General features: G+C 39.5%; 1 protein-coding gene and 1 long non-coding RNA gene across 8 annotated transcripts in view; one reads left to right on the top strand and one right to left on the bottom strand.

Moving 5' to 3' along the window:
* Nucleotides 1-4,936, bottom strand: part of WDSUB1 (WD repeat, sterile alpha motif and U-box domain containing 1) — a 46,864-nt gene extending 41,928 nt beyond the window's left edge. The window contains exons 1-3 of one of the 7 annotated variants that reach the window (XM_004743914.3): nucleotides 4,841-4,936; nucleotides 2,085-2,506; nucleotides 59-243 (exon numbers count right to left, since the gene is read on the bottom strand). In XM_004743914.3, coding sequence (XP_004743971.1) covers nucleotides 59-243; nucleotides 2,085-2,482 — 583 coding nt within the window. In that variant the 5' untranslated portion in view covers nucleotides 2,483-2,506; nucleotides 4,841-4,936. Of the gene's footprint in view, nucleotides 1-58; nucleotides 244-2,084; nucleotides 2,507-4,041; nucleotides 4,362-4,430; nucleotides 4,654-4,764 lie in introns of those variants that run through there. The other 6 variants (XM_004743913.3, XM_045066611.1, XM_004743912.3 and 3 more) reach the window with 6 other exon arrangements.
* LOC106004974 overlaps nucleotides 4,772-14,605 on the top strand; it is a 41,871-nt gene continuing 32,037 nt past the window's right edge. Inside the window, exon 1 of the long non-coding RNA XR_001178099.2 lies at nucleotides 4,772-4,882. This is a non-coding gene — a long non-coding RNA (uncharacterized LOC106004974). The remainder of the gene's footprint in view (nucleotides 4,883-14,605) is intronic.

Below are 14,605 nucleotides of genomic sequence, written 5' to 3'. Positions count from 1 at the left end.
AAGGTGCACACAAATTACAAATAGGAACTACTAGCGCTTTAAAGATTAAAATACTAACCAGTAACTGGCTGTGAAGAAAAATCACAGCAGGTAATTCCAAGATCATGTGCTTTTTCACTATGCAGACACCTCATTTTATCATCCCACACTGTTAAATCTCCACATGAGGATCCAGTGACAAAGAGGTTTCCATTCGGAGAAAATGCACAGGCCACCAAGGAGCCATCTTTAACACTACCACATCTGAAATAAAACCAAAAAAGGGCAGGGGGTTTCATTCCATTTCGGAGTATCTCTTACTTTATATTACAATTTCTAACAGCAGCTTACTATAGTAAAAACAGGAAAAATGGCTAATAGAGTACTAGAAAGGGCAACAGATGTCTGTAGAAATATCATATGCTTTGAACTAAGACGTGCTTTTCCAAAAAACGGGTTTAAACATTATCTTGAGTAACGTATTCAAGCCTAAGCTATATAGATCCAAACCAAAGTCCATGTAGCTTCATGTTTTTCCATATGCCAAGTCTGTATGAACGCATTAAAATCTACGAAACTTAACCAAAAAAGCTCTGACAACCAAAATATCAACTAAAGTTACACATTTTTTAAAAAACTACTTTTGCTGGAAAACATATTATTAGGTCAAAAGTACTTTCAACTTTTGTATTAAAATCACCTAGAAGCATCACCTTCAAATATAAAATACAAATAAATATAAACTAGAAATATACATTCTTTATGAAAAGAAAATGCTGTGAACAAGTTAAAATTATCTTGGGAAGATAAGGAAGCAATGTGCTGACAGTATTAATTTTAATTTTCTCAATTAGGAAAAATAAATTGATAAAAGCCTAACAATTAGTGCAGGGTCCCATCCAGTGCTACTGCAGTGTTATCTTTATACAGCAGCATACATTAGGGAAGTAATGACAGAGAGGCAGAATTCATCACCTGATAAGTGAAAAAAGAAAATTTCTTAGTTAACAGCTATATTTCATTCATATAAAAAAAAAAAAACTTGAATGATTCCTTCTTTCTGAGCTGTCTCTTTAAATGGTTCATTAACGCCACTTAAAACACATCACCTTCTTCAACCCACGACCTAATTCTAATGAGCAACCGTTGTGCTCTGAATGGTCTAAGGACAGGAGAAAGTGTATTGGGCTATTTCACTTGGTAACATTTAAAAGTTTATGGTGTTTAATGTACTTAATGTCACTGAACTATACACATAAAAATTATTAAAATGGTCAACTTTATGTGATATATAGCTCACCATAATAGACATAAAAGTACATAGATTTCATGTTGGCAAGTTGCAATAGAACATTACCAGTTTAAATTAATTGATGTATTTTCATCTAAAAGCAGTTTTTCAGGTAGTTTTTTGTTTTGTTTTGTTTTAATGACAACACCACACTAATCACAAGGTTCTTTTTTCTGGGGTTGATCATTTCCCCAGGTAGAATCCTAGTCAGGAAACAGCTGTGTTTCTCAGGTGAGACTTACCTACCATTACTCTATTACTGCGAATGCTTGAGTCACAAGTGACAAAAATAAAGCCTAAAATTACGGAATCTTATTCAAAAGACTGTTTTCTTTATCTAGCTCTTAAAGTAAAAATCCATAAAAGTCTAACAAAATTAACGTGTATTTTACAGGAGAAAGATTGGAGATTTAAAACTCTTAGGGCGGGTGCCTGGGTAGCTCAGTGGGTTAAGCTGCTGCCTTCGGATCAGGTCATGATCTCAGGGTCCTGAGATCGAGTACCTCATGGGGCTCTCTGTTCAGCAGGGAGCCTGCTTCCTCCTCTCTCTCTCTGCCTGCCTTTCTGCCTACTTGTAATCTCTCTCTGTCAAATAAATAGATAAAATCTTTAAAAAAAAAACAAAAACTCTCAGTGCTAAGCAAATCTACTACAAAAGCCATATTAAACATTTGTTTTTATGACCTTCAGAAGACAGGTCAAAATGTCTTTCCTTGCAATATCGGAAAATTATCTGGTCATCAACATATTCTTCTTTCTTTCTTGGCAAACTTGTTAATAGGGTTAAAAACGGAAAGGGTCTAAATATTCATACCTATATAATTTGTATGACTGGGCGTTCCATAATACGACTGTTCCGTCAGCTGCGCCTGATACCAAACAAGTGGAGTCTGGGGAAAACTGGCAAACCCTCACGGGGCTACCAGTGGGCTGTTCCATCACTGCCAAAGTCTCTCCATTCTGAGTATTCCATAGGACAGTGGTACCATCTGTTGAACAGGATGCCAAAACGTGGCCTGAAGGGGAGAAACAGCAGCAGTGGACAGCATAGGTGTGAAACTTCAATGGCGAGTGGGGCAGCTCGGTAAAGTCACTTAGGGAGTACAGGCGAATTGTTTTGTCCAAAGAGCAAGTAGCCAAGAGGGAAGAGGAGAACGCACAGCAGTTGACATCATCACCGTGATCGGCTAAGGTATGAATTAGTTTCACCATGTTCTTTACTTGAAGTAAAATGTCCTGCAATTTTTAAATAAAGGTTACTTCATCCTTAGAGTCAAATAAATGCAACTCAAATCCGTAGAAAAGAGTCAAAATCAATTTAAGGATTTGCTCAGTGAAAGCTCCTTCATTCATATTTTTAAAGGACAAACTATTGTACCTGAGATAAGAATAATTTGGAGAGAAAACACGGATAAGACCATAAACTCTAATGATGATCACAGTCACACCTGACACACCAATAAATTTCCATTAACTCCTGAAAAAGAACACTGTCAAATAACGTCAAACTGATTTGACACTGAACATCCAAAACACTGGGTGTTTATTTCACCTCTGAAGCCCTTCCCTTAACTAATTGTTTCTCAAAAATGTCTCACTCCAGATCTGCTAATCCCAACTCAAAAAGATTTTCCACTCTTAAAAAACTGTCTCAGCAGCTCCTTCCACAGAATGGAGCCAAGGAGACAGCTCTGCCTTTCAGATGCATTAACTGTACCTTTCACTCATAAAAACTAAGAAATGGTTTCATTCAAAATTTCAGTGGCAGTGCTGCAAGCTCCTATGTCATGGTGTGCCACCTTGTCTGATAACGAATAAAATGATAGAAAAGATTTGAGGTAAAGAACCAATTTAATAAATCCAAGAAAACCAAGAGAAGAAAACCAAAGAGAAAGAGTGGCAAAAAAAAATGAACGTAGCCAAGCTAAACTTAAGAACAATTTTACAAATTTAGATTAAAATCCAAACCCTTCCTCAAAGCTTACAAAATACTGTATGTATCTGGCTCTTCGCCACCTACTTCTCAGATCTCAAGTCCTGCCCCTTTCCCTTTCCCTCATTTCCTTCAGCCTGCCTGGTCAAATGGATTCTTAGATCTTCACAAGGCTGTTTCCTCAGGCTGAAATTCTCTTCCCTTTGCTTTTGGGATCCTATTTTTAATTCAGATCTCAACTCCAGTGTCTCTCCTCAGAGAGAGTTTGCCAGTCTAAAACAGCCACCCTCCAGGCTAACATATAACTCTGTTTCAATCCTCAGTGTAGCAATTACGACCAAGGATGTAATTGTTGTCTCTCCACCAGGAGGATGTAAATTCCAAAGGAGTGGAGATCTTGTCCATCTTGCTCATTTCTTTATCCACAGCACATAAAACAGTGTCAGAACCTAATATACTCAAATAAATATTTGTTGATTTCTTCCAAATCCACTTGAATTCTACCTCTATCATATATGAACACAATATAAAATTAGAAAATTTAAAATAAAGCTACCAATACTAAATATAAAAAATTCAGCAGTGGAAAATAATGCAAAATGAAACAATAATCAGGTCTGAAGGAATAGGTATACCCTTAGATTGTAATTCGCAATCCCTTGTTGCATTGTTTTTTGCAGAATTCTTTACAAATATATGTAACACATTTATATTCATTGTATCCCAAAACTTCAGCGTTTTTTTTCCCCCAAACCTCCCTCAACAACGTTTAAAAAACAAGCCAAGATAAAACAAAACAAAACCAAAAAACCCACGAAATGTCCTCGTGGATTGTCACCTGTATTATCGCACGGAAAACAAGCAAGATCATGAGGTCTTTTTGAAGAACTCCCAAATCCCAACTGTGCAAAGACACTAGGTAATCTTGCAAACAAACTTCGGCTTCCACGCCCTTGTGGCACTCGGCTCCCTTTGCAGTTCCAGACCAAACAGATGGTAAAATAGACACATAATCACTGGAATCAAAGTCTGTTTGAAAAGCACTCTCAAGCCTACCACCACCTGCCTCGTCGGGGTGCGAGCGTCCGTCCGTCCACTCAGCCGTCAGGCCGAAGGGTCAGTCCCGGGGCTGGTCAACTCGCCAGTGTCAACACACGCATTCCTATCTAATCCAAAGCAAACCGGAAATGTGCCCCAAATCTCCCCACATAAAGCCCCGCGACTTACGCCCCCGCACGCTGTGACCCTCCGCATGCAGTGTACCCCACTCTGACAGTCGGCCGGCCCTCAGCCAACTGAGCCACCCCGGCAGGCGGACGGACGGTTGCCGGGGAGCCGGGGAGCCGGGCCTTCCGGGGCGGCGGCATCCGACTCGGCCCAGCTGATGTATCCACGCAACGCCCGCAGGGCCGCCCCGGGCTCCGGGCCCCGGCCCCGGCCCCGGGAGCATCACCGCGCCCCGCTCCCGTCCTAGTCCTGGCCGGCCCCCGTCGCGCGCTTCGAACCAGACTTCGAGGAGCAGGGAGGCTCCGCCAGCTGAGCCCCAGCCGTGCTTTCCCACCTGCCGCCGCCGCTGCTCAGCCGGCCCACGGACGCGGCCACCTCCACCTCCTAGACCCAAGCCGCGCGGGACCCACCCTCAGGTGTCCCCAGGCGCGCGAGGATCACGTGACGCGCAGGTGAGGCGGGCGGGGCTGGCAACCGCGGAAACCCTGCAAGAAAGAAAACAGGCCCCGCCCCACGAACACGCCTCGCGCCAGGGCGCATGCGTGGCCTCCCACCCTCCGCGGCGGGCGTCTCTTAGTACTGGCCTTAGGTCCACCTGAGTTCAATTTTGGGAAGAGCTTTTTTTCGCAGTTTTTTCCCAGCTGGGCAAGCTGAAGTCTCAAGGCTCAGCACGTGCCTGAAATATGGTTTTAAAGGTGACATTGTATCCACTCTCTGGTTATTGCAGCTCAGGGTTTTTTGAATCTCCTTCCTCTCTGGTATTTCTGCCCTGTATTCCGTTCTCCTCTAGCCTCCGTGATTGCCCTTTTCTGTTGAGGCTCTACCTCTACCCTCAGCCGTCCATAACCTGGTGTTTTCTGCCATCTTTGTGCTAAGGTTTCCCATATCTCTTCAGGGCGGTCCGCTCGCCCCTGAGCCCCAGGGCCCTTTTCACTGGACAGAAACCAATTCCCAGGTACAGAAAACCTTTGCCAAAGGTGGGGCATGGGCAAAATAGGGGAAGGGGATTAAAAGATCAAAAGATTACAATTTCCAGCTATGAAATAAGACGCGGGGAGACAATGTACAGCATAGGGAATATAGTTAAAATATGTGACGTTTGTATGGCAGCTAGATGTATGGCGATCACTTCAAAATGTATATAAATGTTGAATCATTGTGTGAGTAACTGGAACTAATATAACGTTGTATGTCAGCTACACTTAAAAAAAAGCCCACTCAGGTAATAATTCCTTTTAGTCTTTCACTCAAATAGATATCAATAATTTTACAAAAAAGCCCTGCGAACTGTCTTTTTAAACTTAAACTTACATCCCGAGTATTTTCCATGTCTAAGATTTCTCCAGTAGCTTCATTATTCCCTGCATAAATCCACACTTCCAGAATCATACCATAATTTAGTTAACATTTTCCCCGTTGTTGGATGGTTGTTTACATATTTTTGTGATTATAACTAATACTGGATTAGATGGCTTTGTACATAAATCTTTATCCACATTCATGAACATTTACTAATTAAATTGTTAAATAGAAATGGAGAGGCGCCTGGGTGGCTCAGTGGGTTAAACCTCTACCTTCAGCTCAGGTCATGGTCTCAGGGTCCTTTGAAGGGAGTTCCGCATCTGGCTCTCTGCTCAGCGGGGAGCCTGCTTCCCCCTCTCTATCTGCCTGCCTCTCTGCCTACTTGTGAAATAAATAAATAAAATCTTTTTTAAAAATTTAAAAAAAATAGAAATGGAATTACTGGGCATAAGGGTGTAAAATTCCTAATAATTACTGCCACATTGCTTTTCAGAGGGGTTGTGTGGTTTGCACAACAACATATGGTTGTGCCTGTCTCTCTTCTTTCTTGACAGACTTGATAATATTTGTTTTATCTTCACTGATTTGATGAGCAAATTCGTTATAATATTCTAATAAGTAAACTATGTAAAAATAACTCTGCCTACACATGCCAATCTTTTAGCCCAGAGACCTCCAGGCCCATATGGTTTCAGGGAAAGGCAAGTTTAGAGAGAAGAATCCTTCTTGTGGCTGGTCTCTAGTCTATGGATTTGCAATTTATGAGATGTTAATTAAAATATCTTGCCAATATAGTAGAGAAACATTTTAAGAATGTGTAGAGATCTTTGATCACATAAGTGAGCTGGTTATCTTATTTTACACAACAGATAGAATATCAAAATAGTTGGAACTTAAACTTAGAATCTTAAAGATTCATATTTTATGCATTCTTTGCTTTAATTATATAACTGATAAAATATATAACTGTGGTCAATAATTAATCCTATTTTATCTTTACTTTCCAATAATAACATCAGCTGGGGAGAGGGAGTGGGACAGGGAGAAGCAGACTCCCCTCAGAGAAGGGAGCCTGAAGCGCGGCTCCATCCCAAGACCCTGGGATCATGACCTGAGCTGAAGGCAGATGCTTGACCAACTAAGCCACCAAGGCACTCCAAGTTTCATGGTTTTTTTTATTACACAAGAAAGTATGACAGGGGCACCTGGGCGGCTCAGTGGGTTGGTGCCTCTGCATTCGGCTCCGGTCATGGTCTCCGGGTCCTGGGATCGAGCCCCGCTTCCGGCTCTCTGCTCAGCGGGGAGTCTGCTTCCCCTCCCCCCTCTCTGCCTTCCTCTCTGCCTCCTTGTGATTTGTCTGTCAAATAAATAAATAAAATCTTAAAAAAAAGAAAAAAAAGAAAGAAAGTATGACAAACACTGATGTCCCTTTTGGACAGTTCTCCTCTGGACAATTCTTCAGAAGCCCCGCAGCAGCTTTTCTCTCCTGTGTCACTGCTCAGAACTGTATCACATGCCATGTGTTAACCAATCACTTTCAAGTGGTTAATTAATTAAGATTTGCCCTCCTGAGGCTAGAAAAGGATCCACATTCCCCTGAAGCATATGGTCAACCAACATCTACTAGAGTAGGTGGAAGGAAATAAGGAGACAAGACAGCTACTACATACGTTAAAGTATCTTCCGCGTGGAAAGTATCTATATAATAGAAAGCTATATAACCCAATAGATGTGAAAGTAAGCCACATCTCAATTGTTATGCCTCAATGTTTAATCCTTTTTAAATAGTATTATTCAGTATATTCACTAGTTAATATTTATCAGCTAAATTTATCCTACTTGGTTAGGTCTTTATTTTTTTTTTTCTAAGACTTTTTTATTAGAGAGAGAGAGAGAGCATGCCCTCACATGATAGTTTTGAATGGCTGAATAGAATCTGTTTTTAAAAAGTCATTCTTATACTAAAAAGAATTGAGATTTCCTATAATGAAAATATTCAGAAAAGTGTATTACAAATGCTGAAAACAATATTTAAAAAGGAGTTGTAAACATATTTTAAGAATTGGAGGAATCCCTAGAATAAGTATACAGCCTCTCAAAACATTATACTGTTTCCATACAAACCTATGTTGTATTAATGCCTCATTATCCTTTGGTGATCTGATGAACTCACCGAGCTTTCTTTTCACTTCAGAACCCAAGATCTATTCCCAGTTGGCTCTAAGCCTTAGGCCTCTATCATTCACTACCGAATTCTCCCTCAAGATTCACCATATTCTTTGATATCTACTACCATGATTATTAGGGCTGTTTTTTCATTAAAGGACATGGTAAGGATTCTGATCAAGGAGGGTAAGAGTACCCTTAGAAATCAAGCTGTATACTTAGTTTAAAATTTAATTAAAATCTTTTTTTTTAGGGATGCCTGGGTGGCTCAGTTGGTTGAGCAGCTGCCTTTGGCTCAGGTCATGATCCAGCGTGCTGGGATCGAGTCCCACATCAGGCTCTTTGCTCACGGGGAGCCTGCTTCTCCCTCTGCCTCTGCCTGCCATTCTGTCTGCCTGTGCTTGCTCTCTCCCCCCCCCCTCTGATAAATAAATAAAATATTAAAAAAAAAATCTTTTTTTTTTAAAGTTAATAATGGGGGCACCTGGGTGACTCAGACCAGAGGCCAACCCTTGATCTTGTCTCAGGTCATGATCTCAGGGTCATGGGATTGAGCCCACATCAGGCTCCTTGCTCAGCAAGGAATCTGCTTAAGGATTCTCTGTCCCTCTGCCTCTTCCCTCTGCTTGTTTGAGTGCATGCATGCACTCAAATAAATCATCTCTCTCTCAAATAAATAAATCTTAAGAAATAAGAAAAAGTTCAAAAATGAACTACATATAACTTATACCTCACAATACTTTTATTTAGTCATCCAAAGACAACAACCCGAATGATTTTCACATGTATGGTCGAGGTAGAGAAATAACAAACAGATCTCAGATACTAATTTTGGTATTGCCTTCCCCTTGATTTATCTTTTTTTAAAAGATTTACCTATTTATTAGAGAGAGAGTGGGAGGGAAGGGCAAGGGAGAGGGAGAGAGAATCTCAAGCAGACTCCCTGCTGAGTGCAGAGCCCTACCTTGGGGCTCCATCTCACAACCCTGAGATCATGACTTGAACTGAAATCAAGAGTCAGCTGTTTAACCGACTGAGACACCCAAGTGCTCCTGCCTTCCCCCTTGATTTAAATGCTAAGGTGCAAAGTTCTCTTCCAATGAAGGTCTAGAGGATCCAAATTAGCTTTTCCTTTAACCCTATATTTAGCCAACTCCTTACCCACCACACTTCCAAGCACTACTTTTGCTATAGTAACTCATAAATCTACGCAAGTCCCAGCAATACCTGAGAATTCTCAATATCTTCTATTCACCTGCATATACCTGAGCTTTTTCTTTAGCAGTATCAGTGCTTCCAGCTAACTAGAGCAAACACAAATGTTTCATCTCCTGAATATCGCTCGCTGAAAATAAAATTGGGTGCGGGTTTTACAGTCCCTCGAAAGCAGATAGGGTTAGAAATGACATTTACATTAAAAACAAACAAACAAACAATACAAAATGCACATCAAACTTGAAGCTGCTAATATGAGCAGATAAATTGCTTGATACTTTTCAAAACATGGTATTCAAATTCTAAAATCCGTAATAAATTGTTAGTGAAAAATAATACAAATATTGAACACTCATTGGGAGGTAGGGAAAAGGAATCCTTTTTCACTGCCGGTAGGTGTGTAGACTGGTGCAATTATCTGGAGAGCAGTATGGTAACAGCATGGAACGTGTGCATATACCTAACCTGTGCACATCCTAGAGAAACTTTTATCACACAGTTTGTTTTCTATTGCTATGTAACAAATTACTCAAAACCGAGTGACTTAAAACAACAATATTTATTATATCATAGTTTCTGTGAGTCAATAATTCAGTAACATATAGAAATCAGTTCCATTGCTACATACTAATAATGAGCTATCAAACAAAAATTAAGAAAATAATCCCATTTACAATTGCATCAAAAATAAAATACCTAGGAAGAAATTTGACAAAGGTGAAAAACCTGGAACCCAAATTCTACAAATATTGTATTGATGAAAGACACAAATAAATGGAAAGATAAGATATTCCATGATCGTGGATTGGAAGAATTAATATTGTTAAAATGTCCATAGTATGTAAAGCAATCTACAGGTTCAGTCAATCCTTGTCAAAATACCAATGGCATTTTTCACAGAAATAAAACAAGCTGAAAATGTGTTTGGAAACACAAAGACCTGGAATAGCCAAAACAATCTTGAGAAAGAACAAAGAGCTGAGGGCATCATGCTTCTGGAATTCAAAGTATAATCCAAAGTGATAGTAATCAAAATAGTATAGTACTGGCACAAAAGCAAACACTTAGATCAGTGGAATTGACTGGAGGGCCCAAAAAATAAACCCATTCACATATGATCTATTAATTTATGACCAAGGAGGAAAGAATACACAAGGGGAAGATAGTCTCTTCAATACATGGTTTTGGAAAAACTAGAAAACTACATGCAAAAGAATGAAAGTGGACCATTATCTTATGCCATATATAAAAATAAATTCAAAATGGATTAAAGACTGGAATATAAGACCTGAAACCATAAAACTTCTAGATGAAAACATAGCTCTCTAACGTCGATCTTGGCAATATCTTATTGGACCAGTCTCTTCAGGCAAGGGCAACAAAAGTTAAAATAAACAAATAGGATTCCATCAAATAAAAAGCTTTTGCATAGTAATGGAAATCGCTAACAAAACAAAAAGGCAACCTACTGCATGGTAAGTCATACATCCAAAAAGGGGGTTAATATCCAAAATATATGAAGAATTCACACAACAGAATGCAAAAAAAAAAAAAAAAAAAGACTTTTCCCCAAAGAATACATATAGATGGCCAATAACCACATGAAAAGTACTCAACATCACTTATCATCAGGGAAATGCAAATCAAAACAATGAGATATTACCTGACAATGGTTAGACTGGCTATTATCAAAAAGACATAAAGTATTGGCCAGGATGTGGAGAAAAGGGAACCCTTGTATACTGTTGGGAATATAAATTGGTGCAGCCCCTATGGAAAATGGTGGGGAAGTTCTTAAAAAACAAAAAATTAAAACCCACAACACAATCCAGCAATTCTATTTCTGGGTACTTATCTGAAGAAAACAAAAACACCAATTTGAAGAGATATATGCACCCCTATGTTCATTGTAACAATAGTCAAGATATGGTAGCAACTCAAGTGTCTGTCAACAGATGAATGGATAAAAAAGATAAGGCACACACAAGTATTACTTAGCCATACAAAACAATGAAATCTTGCCATTTGTGACAACACAGATGGACACAGAGAGCATTATGCTAAGTGAAATAAACCAGGCAAAGAAAGACAAATACCATATGATTTTACTTTTATGTGGAAAAACAAAACAAAAACAGATTCATAGATACAGGAAACACACTGTTACCAAAGAAGAGAGGGTTTGGGGAGGCTGAAATAGGTGAAAGGGGTCAAGAGGTACGAACTCCCAGTTATAAAATAAAGTCATGGGGATGTAGTGTACAGCATAGGGAACAGAATCAATAATATTATAATAACTTTGTATGATGGCAGATAGAAGCTACATTTATTGTGCGGATCATTTCATACTGTATAAAAATATCAAATCACTATGATGTACACTTGACACGAATCTGTCAACTATCCTTTAGTTAAACAACAACAACAACAACAAAATCCTCAGGAGCAGCTTAGCTGGGTAGTTTTGGCTCAGGGTCTTTCATGAAATTGTAGTCCAGATGTTGTGTTTAACTTGGGCTGTAGGATCCACTTCTAAGATGCAGCAGTCATATGGTTTGCAGGTTGATGCTAGCTATTGGCTGTTCCAAAGCGCCACTAGAGTGTCCTCATAACACAGTAGCTGGGTTTATCCAGAGCAAATGTTCCAAGAAAACAAGGTGGAAGCGGAAATGTATCTCATGACCTAATCTGGGAATTCATAGTCTATCACTCTGTGTGATGTTGGTCACACAGGCTAAGCCTGATACAGTGTGGAAAAGGATTATACAAGGGCATGTGTACCAGAAAATGAAGGTCATCTGGAAACACCTTGGATATGTATGACAACATACAGGTTTTCATTCTTTCCTTTTTTTTTTTTTTAAGGTTTATTTATTTGAGAGAGAGCATGAGTGAGCAGGGGGTAGGGGCAGAGGGAGAAGCAGCGAATCTCCCTGGACACTGAACGCAGAACCTGATCTGGGGCCTAATCCCAGAACCCTGAGATCATGACCTTAGGCAAAATCAAGAGCCAAATGCTTAACAGACTGAGCCATCCAGGTGCCCCTTAGTTTTCTTTCTTTCTTTCTTTCTTTTTTTTTTTTTTTAAGATTTTATTTATTTATTTGACAGAGAGAGAGATCACAAGTAGGCAGAGAGGCAGGCAGGGAGAAGGGTAAGCACGCTCCCTGCTGAGCAGAGAGCCTGAATGCAGGGCTCAATCTCAGGACCCCGGGATCATGACCTGAGCCTAAGGCAGAGGCCTCAACCTACTGAGCCACCCAGGCACCCCAGGTTTTCTTTCTTAAGAGAAATTTGAATGTAAAATGTGGTACATGCCTGTGATGGAATGCCTTGTAGCAGTGAAAAGTAATGAACCGGATTTACATAGTATTTTTTCAACTCAAAAGAAATGGAAAAACAAACTTGTAGCATAATGCAACTGACAAAATTAAAAATAATTTTTTTCGGGCGCCTGGGTGGCTCAGAGGGTTAAGCCTCTGCCTTTGGCTCGGGTCATGATCTCAGGGTCCTGGGATCGAGTCCCGCATCGGGCTCTCTGCTCAGCAGGGAGCCTGCTTCCTCCTCTCTCTCTCTCTCTCTGCCTGCCTCTCTACCTGCTTGTGATCTCTGTCTGTCAAATAAATAAATAAAATCTTTAAAAAAAATAATAATAATTTTTTTCTCAGTATTTGTAAAGATACATGTGTTGCTAAATAAATACAAAAAGGGTTACCTGGAAAAATATATTAAAAATATTTGTATGTGGGGGAAGGAAATTGAAGAGTTGCTGAGTGAAGAAGTAAAGAAATAAAAGGGTTTTACAAGAATAACGTGAAGAATGTGACATGAATTGAGGAGAGGGGTTACCTCAGTTTTATATAGATGAGGCTTTAAAAAAATTATTTTAAAGATTTTATTTATTTATTTGACAGAGAGATCACAAGTAGGCAAAGAGGCAGGCAGAGAGAGAGGGGGAAGCAGGTTCCCTGCTGAGCAGAGAGCCTAACGCGGGCCTCGATTCCAGGTCTCTGGGACAATGACCTGAGCCGAAGGCAGAGGCTTTAACCCACTGAGCAACCCAGGTGCCCCTTTTTTTTCTTTTTAAGATAGAGTAGTAGTGTAGCCCATGCAGGTTTAAGAGATTTCACTGAAGCAAATTTTCTAGTAGATAAGGTTCTACTAGTTTCCTGGTGGTGTAAGAAGGAAAACCATGATTCTGTAAAAATACTTCCTTTGTCTCTGTATTGGAATGAAATTCTTTGAACAGAACACAAACTTCTTTCATTACTCAAATGGAAATATTTAAGATACAAATAACCTTGAGAGAGGTAGCCCACAAAAATTTACGGAAGGAGTAAATGATTGATACCAGATTTTCTTGAGGGTGTTTACTGGAAGGCTAAATGAACAGGACTTGAAATTTCCTTAAAGGGAAATGAGGATAGAAGGGATGGAAAAGAGGAGAACAGGGGGTACATAAGGTACAGAGGACAGATTAGAGCCTTCATAATTTTGATTTAAATTAGTACTTTTAACAAATTTCATTTTTGGGTTGAAACAAGAAAAAGGGATCATCTTACATAAAAGCATTTATGTAAGTTAGTTCTTATGAGTTCAAGGTATACCCACAGATAAGTGTTTACTTGTTTCATTTTCACTATGGTTATCAGTTAAATAAATATTAAATTACTCTATATACTCTTTCAAACTGATGATTATTTTCTGTGTTTAATAGTAGTGCACTGTTTGGTTATTCTGGTTGGTTACTACTTCAGGGATATTCTAAATGTAATCGTGAGGGCAAGCTAGTGGTTTATAATTTATAGAGCAACTGAAACTGAAATGGAGAAGGTTCAGGTTAAAGCCTAGTTTATCTTAATTAAAGTATGTTGTGTTTACTTGGGATTGTGTGATAAAAGAAGGTCAGGAAAACTTTTTAAATTTGAAGAAAACAATGATACCAGTTTGTGTTTGTTGAAGAAACACCCAACCCAGGGCACTGTGACTGCAAGAGTCATTCACATAACAAATGATCCACAAATGTATAGTAACAACTGTTACCTAGACCAATTACCCGTTTCTGATCATGCGCAGTTCTGGAGCAGCTACCTTTGCTGAGTAGCAATGAAGACAGGGGGCCAAGGAGCCCATATTGACCAGGCTTTCCTTTTTCCAGAGATACCTTATTTATTGTTAAAAGAAAATTATCACTCTTGAAAAATTGCGCTTTGTGTGTTTAAGTATTTTATTTCTCATTTATGAACTCCTCAGACACCAGACATATTATTATCAAGCTGCTTATATACCATCTAATATAAATTAATGTAAGCATGTATCATCCCTAAGGCACAACACCCCCATGAAGAAGACCCCCCATGGAGCATCTGGCATACCCATAAACACAAAAACCAGACACTTTATTCACAGCACCACCTTGTTCTTTTCTCCACATGGTCTTTTTGATTAAGCACAAGCCCCTTGAGGCATAAGTGCAGTATTTGGTTAACAGA

Source organism: Mustela putorius, unplaced genomic scaffold, assembly GCF_011764305.1.
Source record: "Mustela putorius furo isolate JIRA1106 unplaced genomic scaffold, ASM1176430v1.1 tig00003869_pilon_pilon_pilon, whole genome shotgun sequence".
NCBI lineage: Eukaryota > Metazoa > Chordata > Mammalia > Carnivora > Mustelidae > Mustela > Mustela putorius.
The sequence above is the reverse complement of the archived record's forward strand: the minus strand, read 5'-3'. Positions and strand labels throughout refer to the sequence as shown.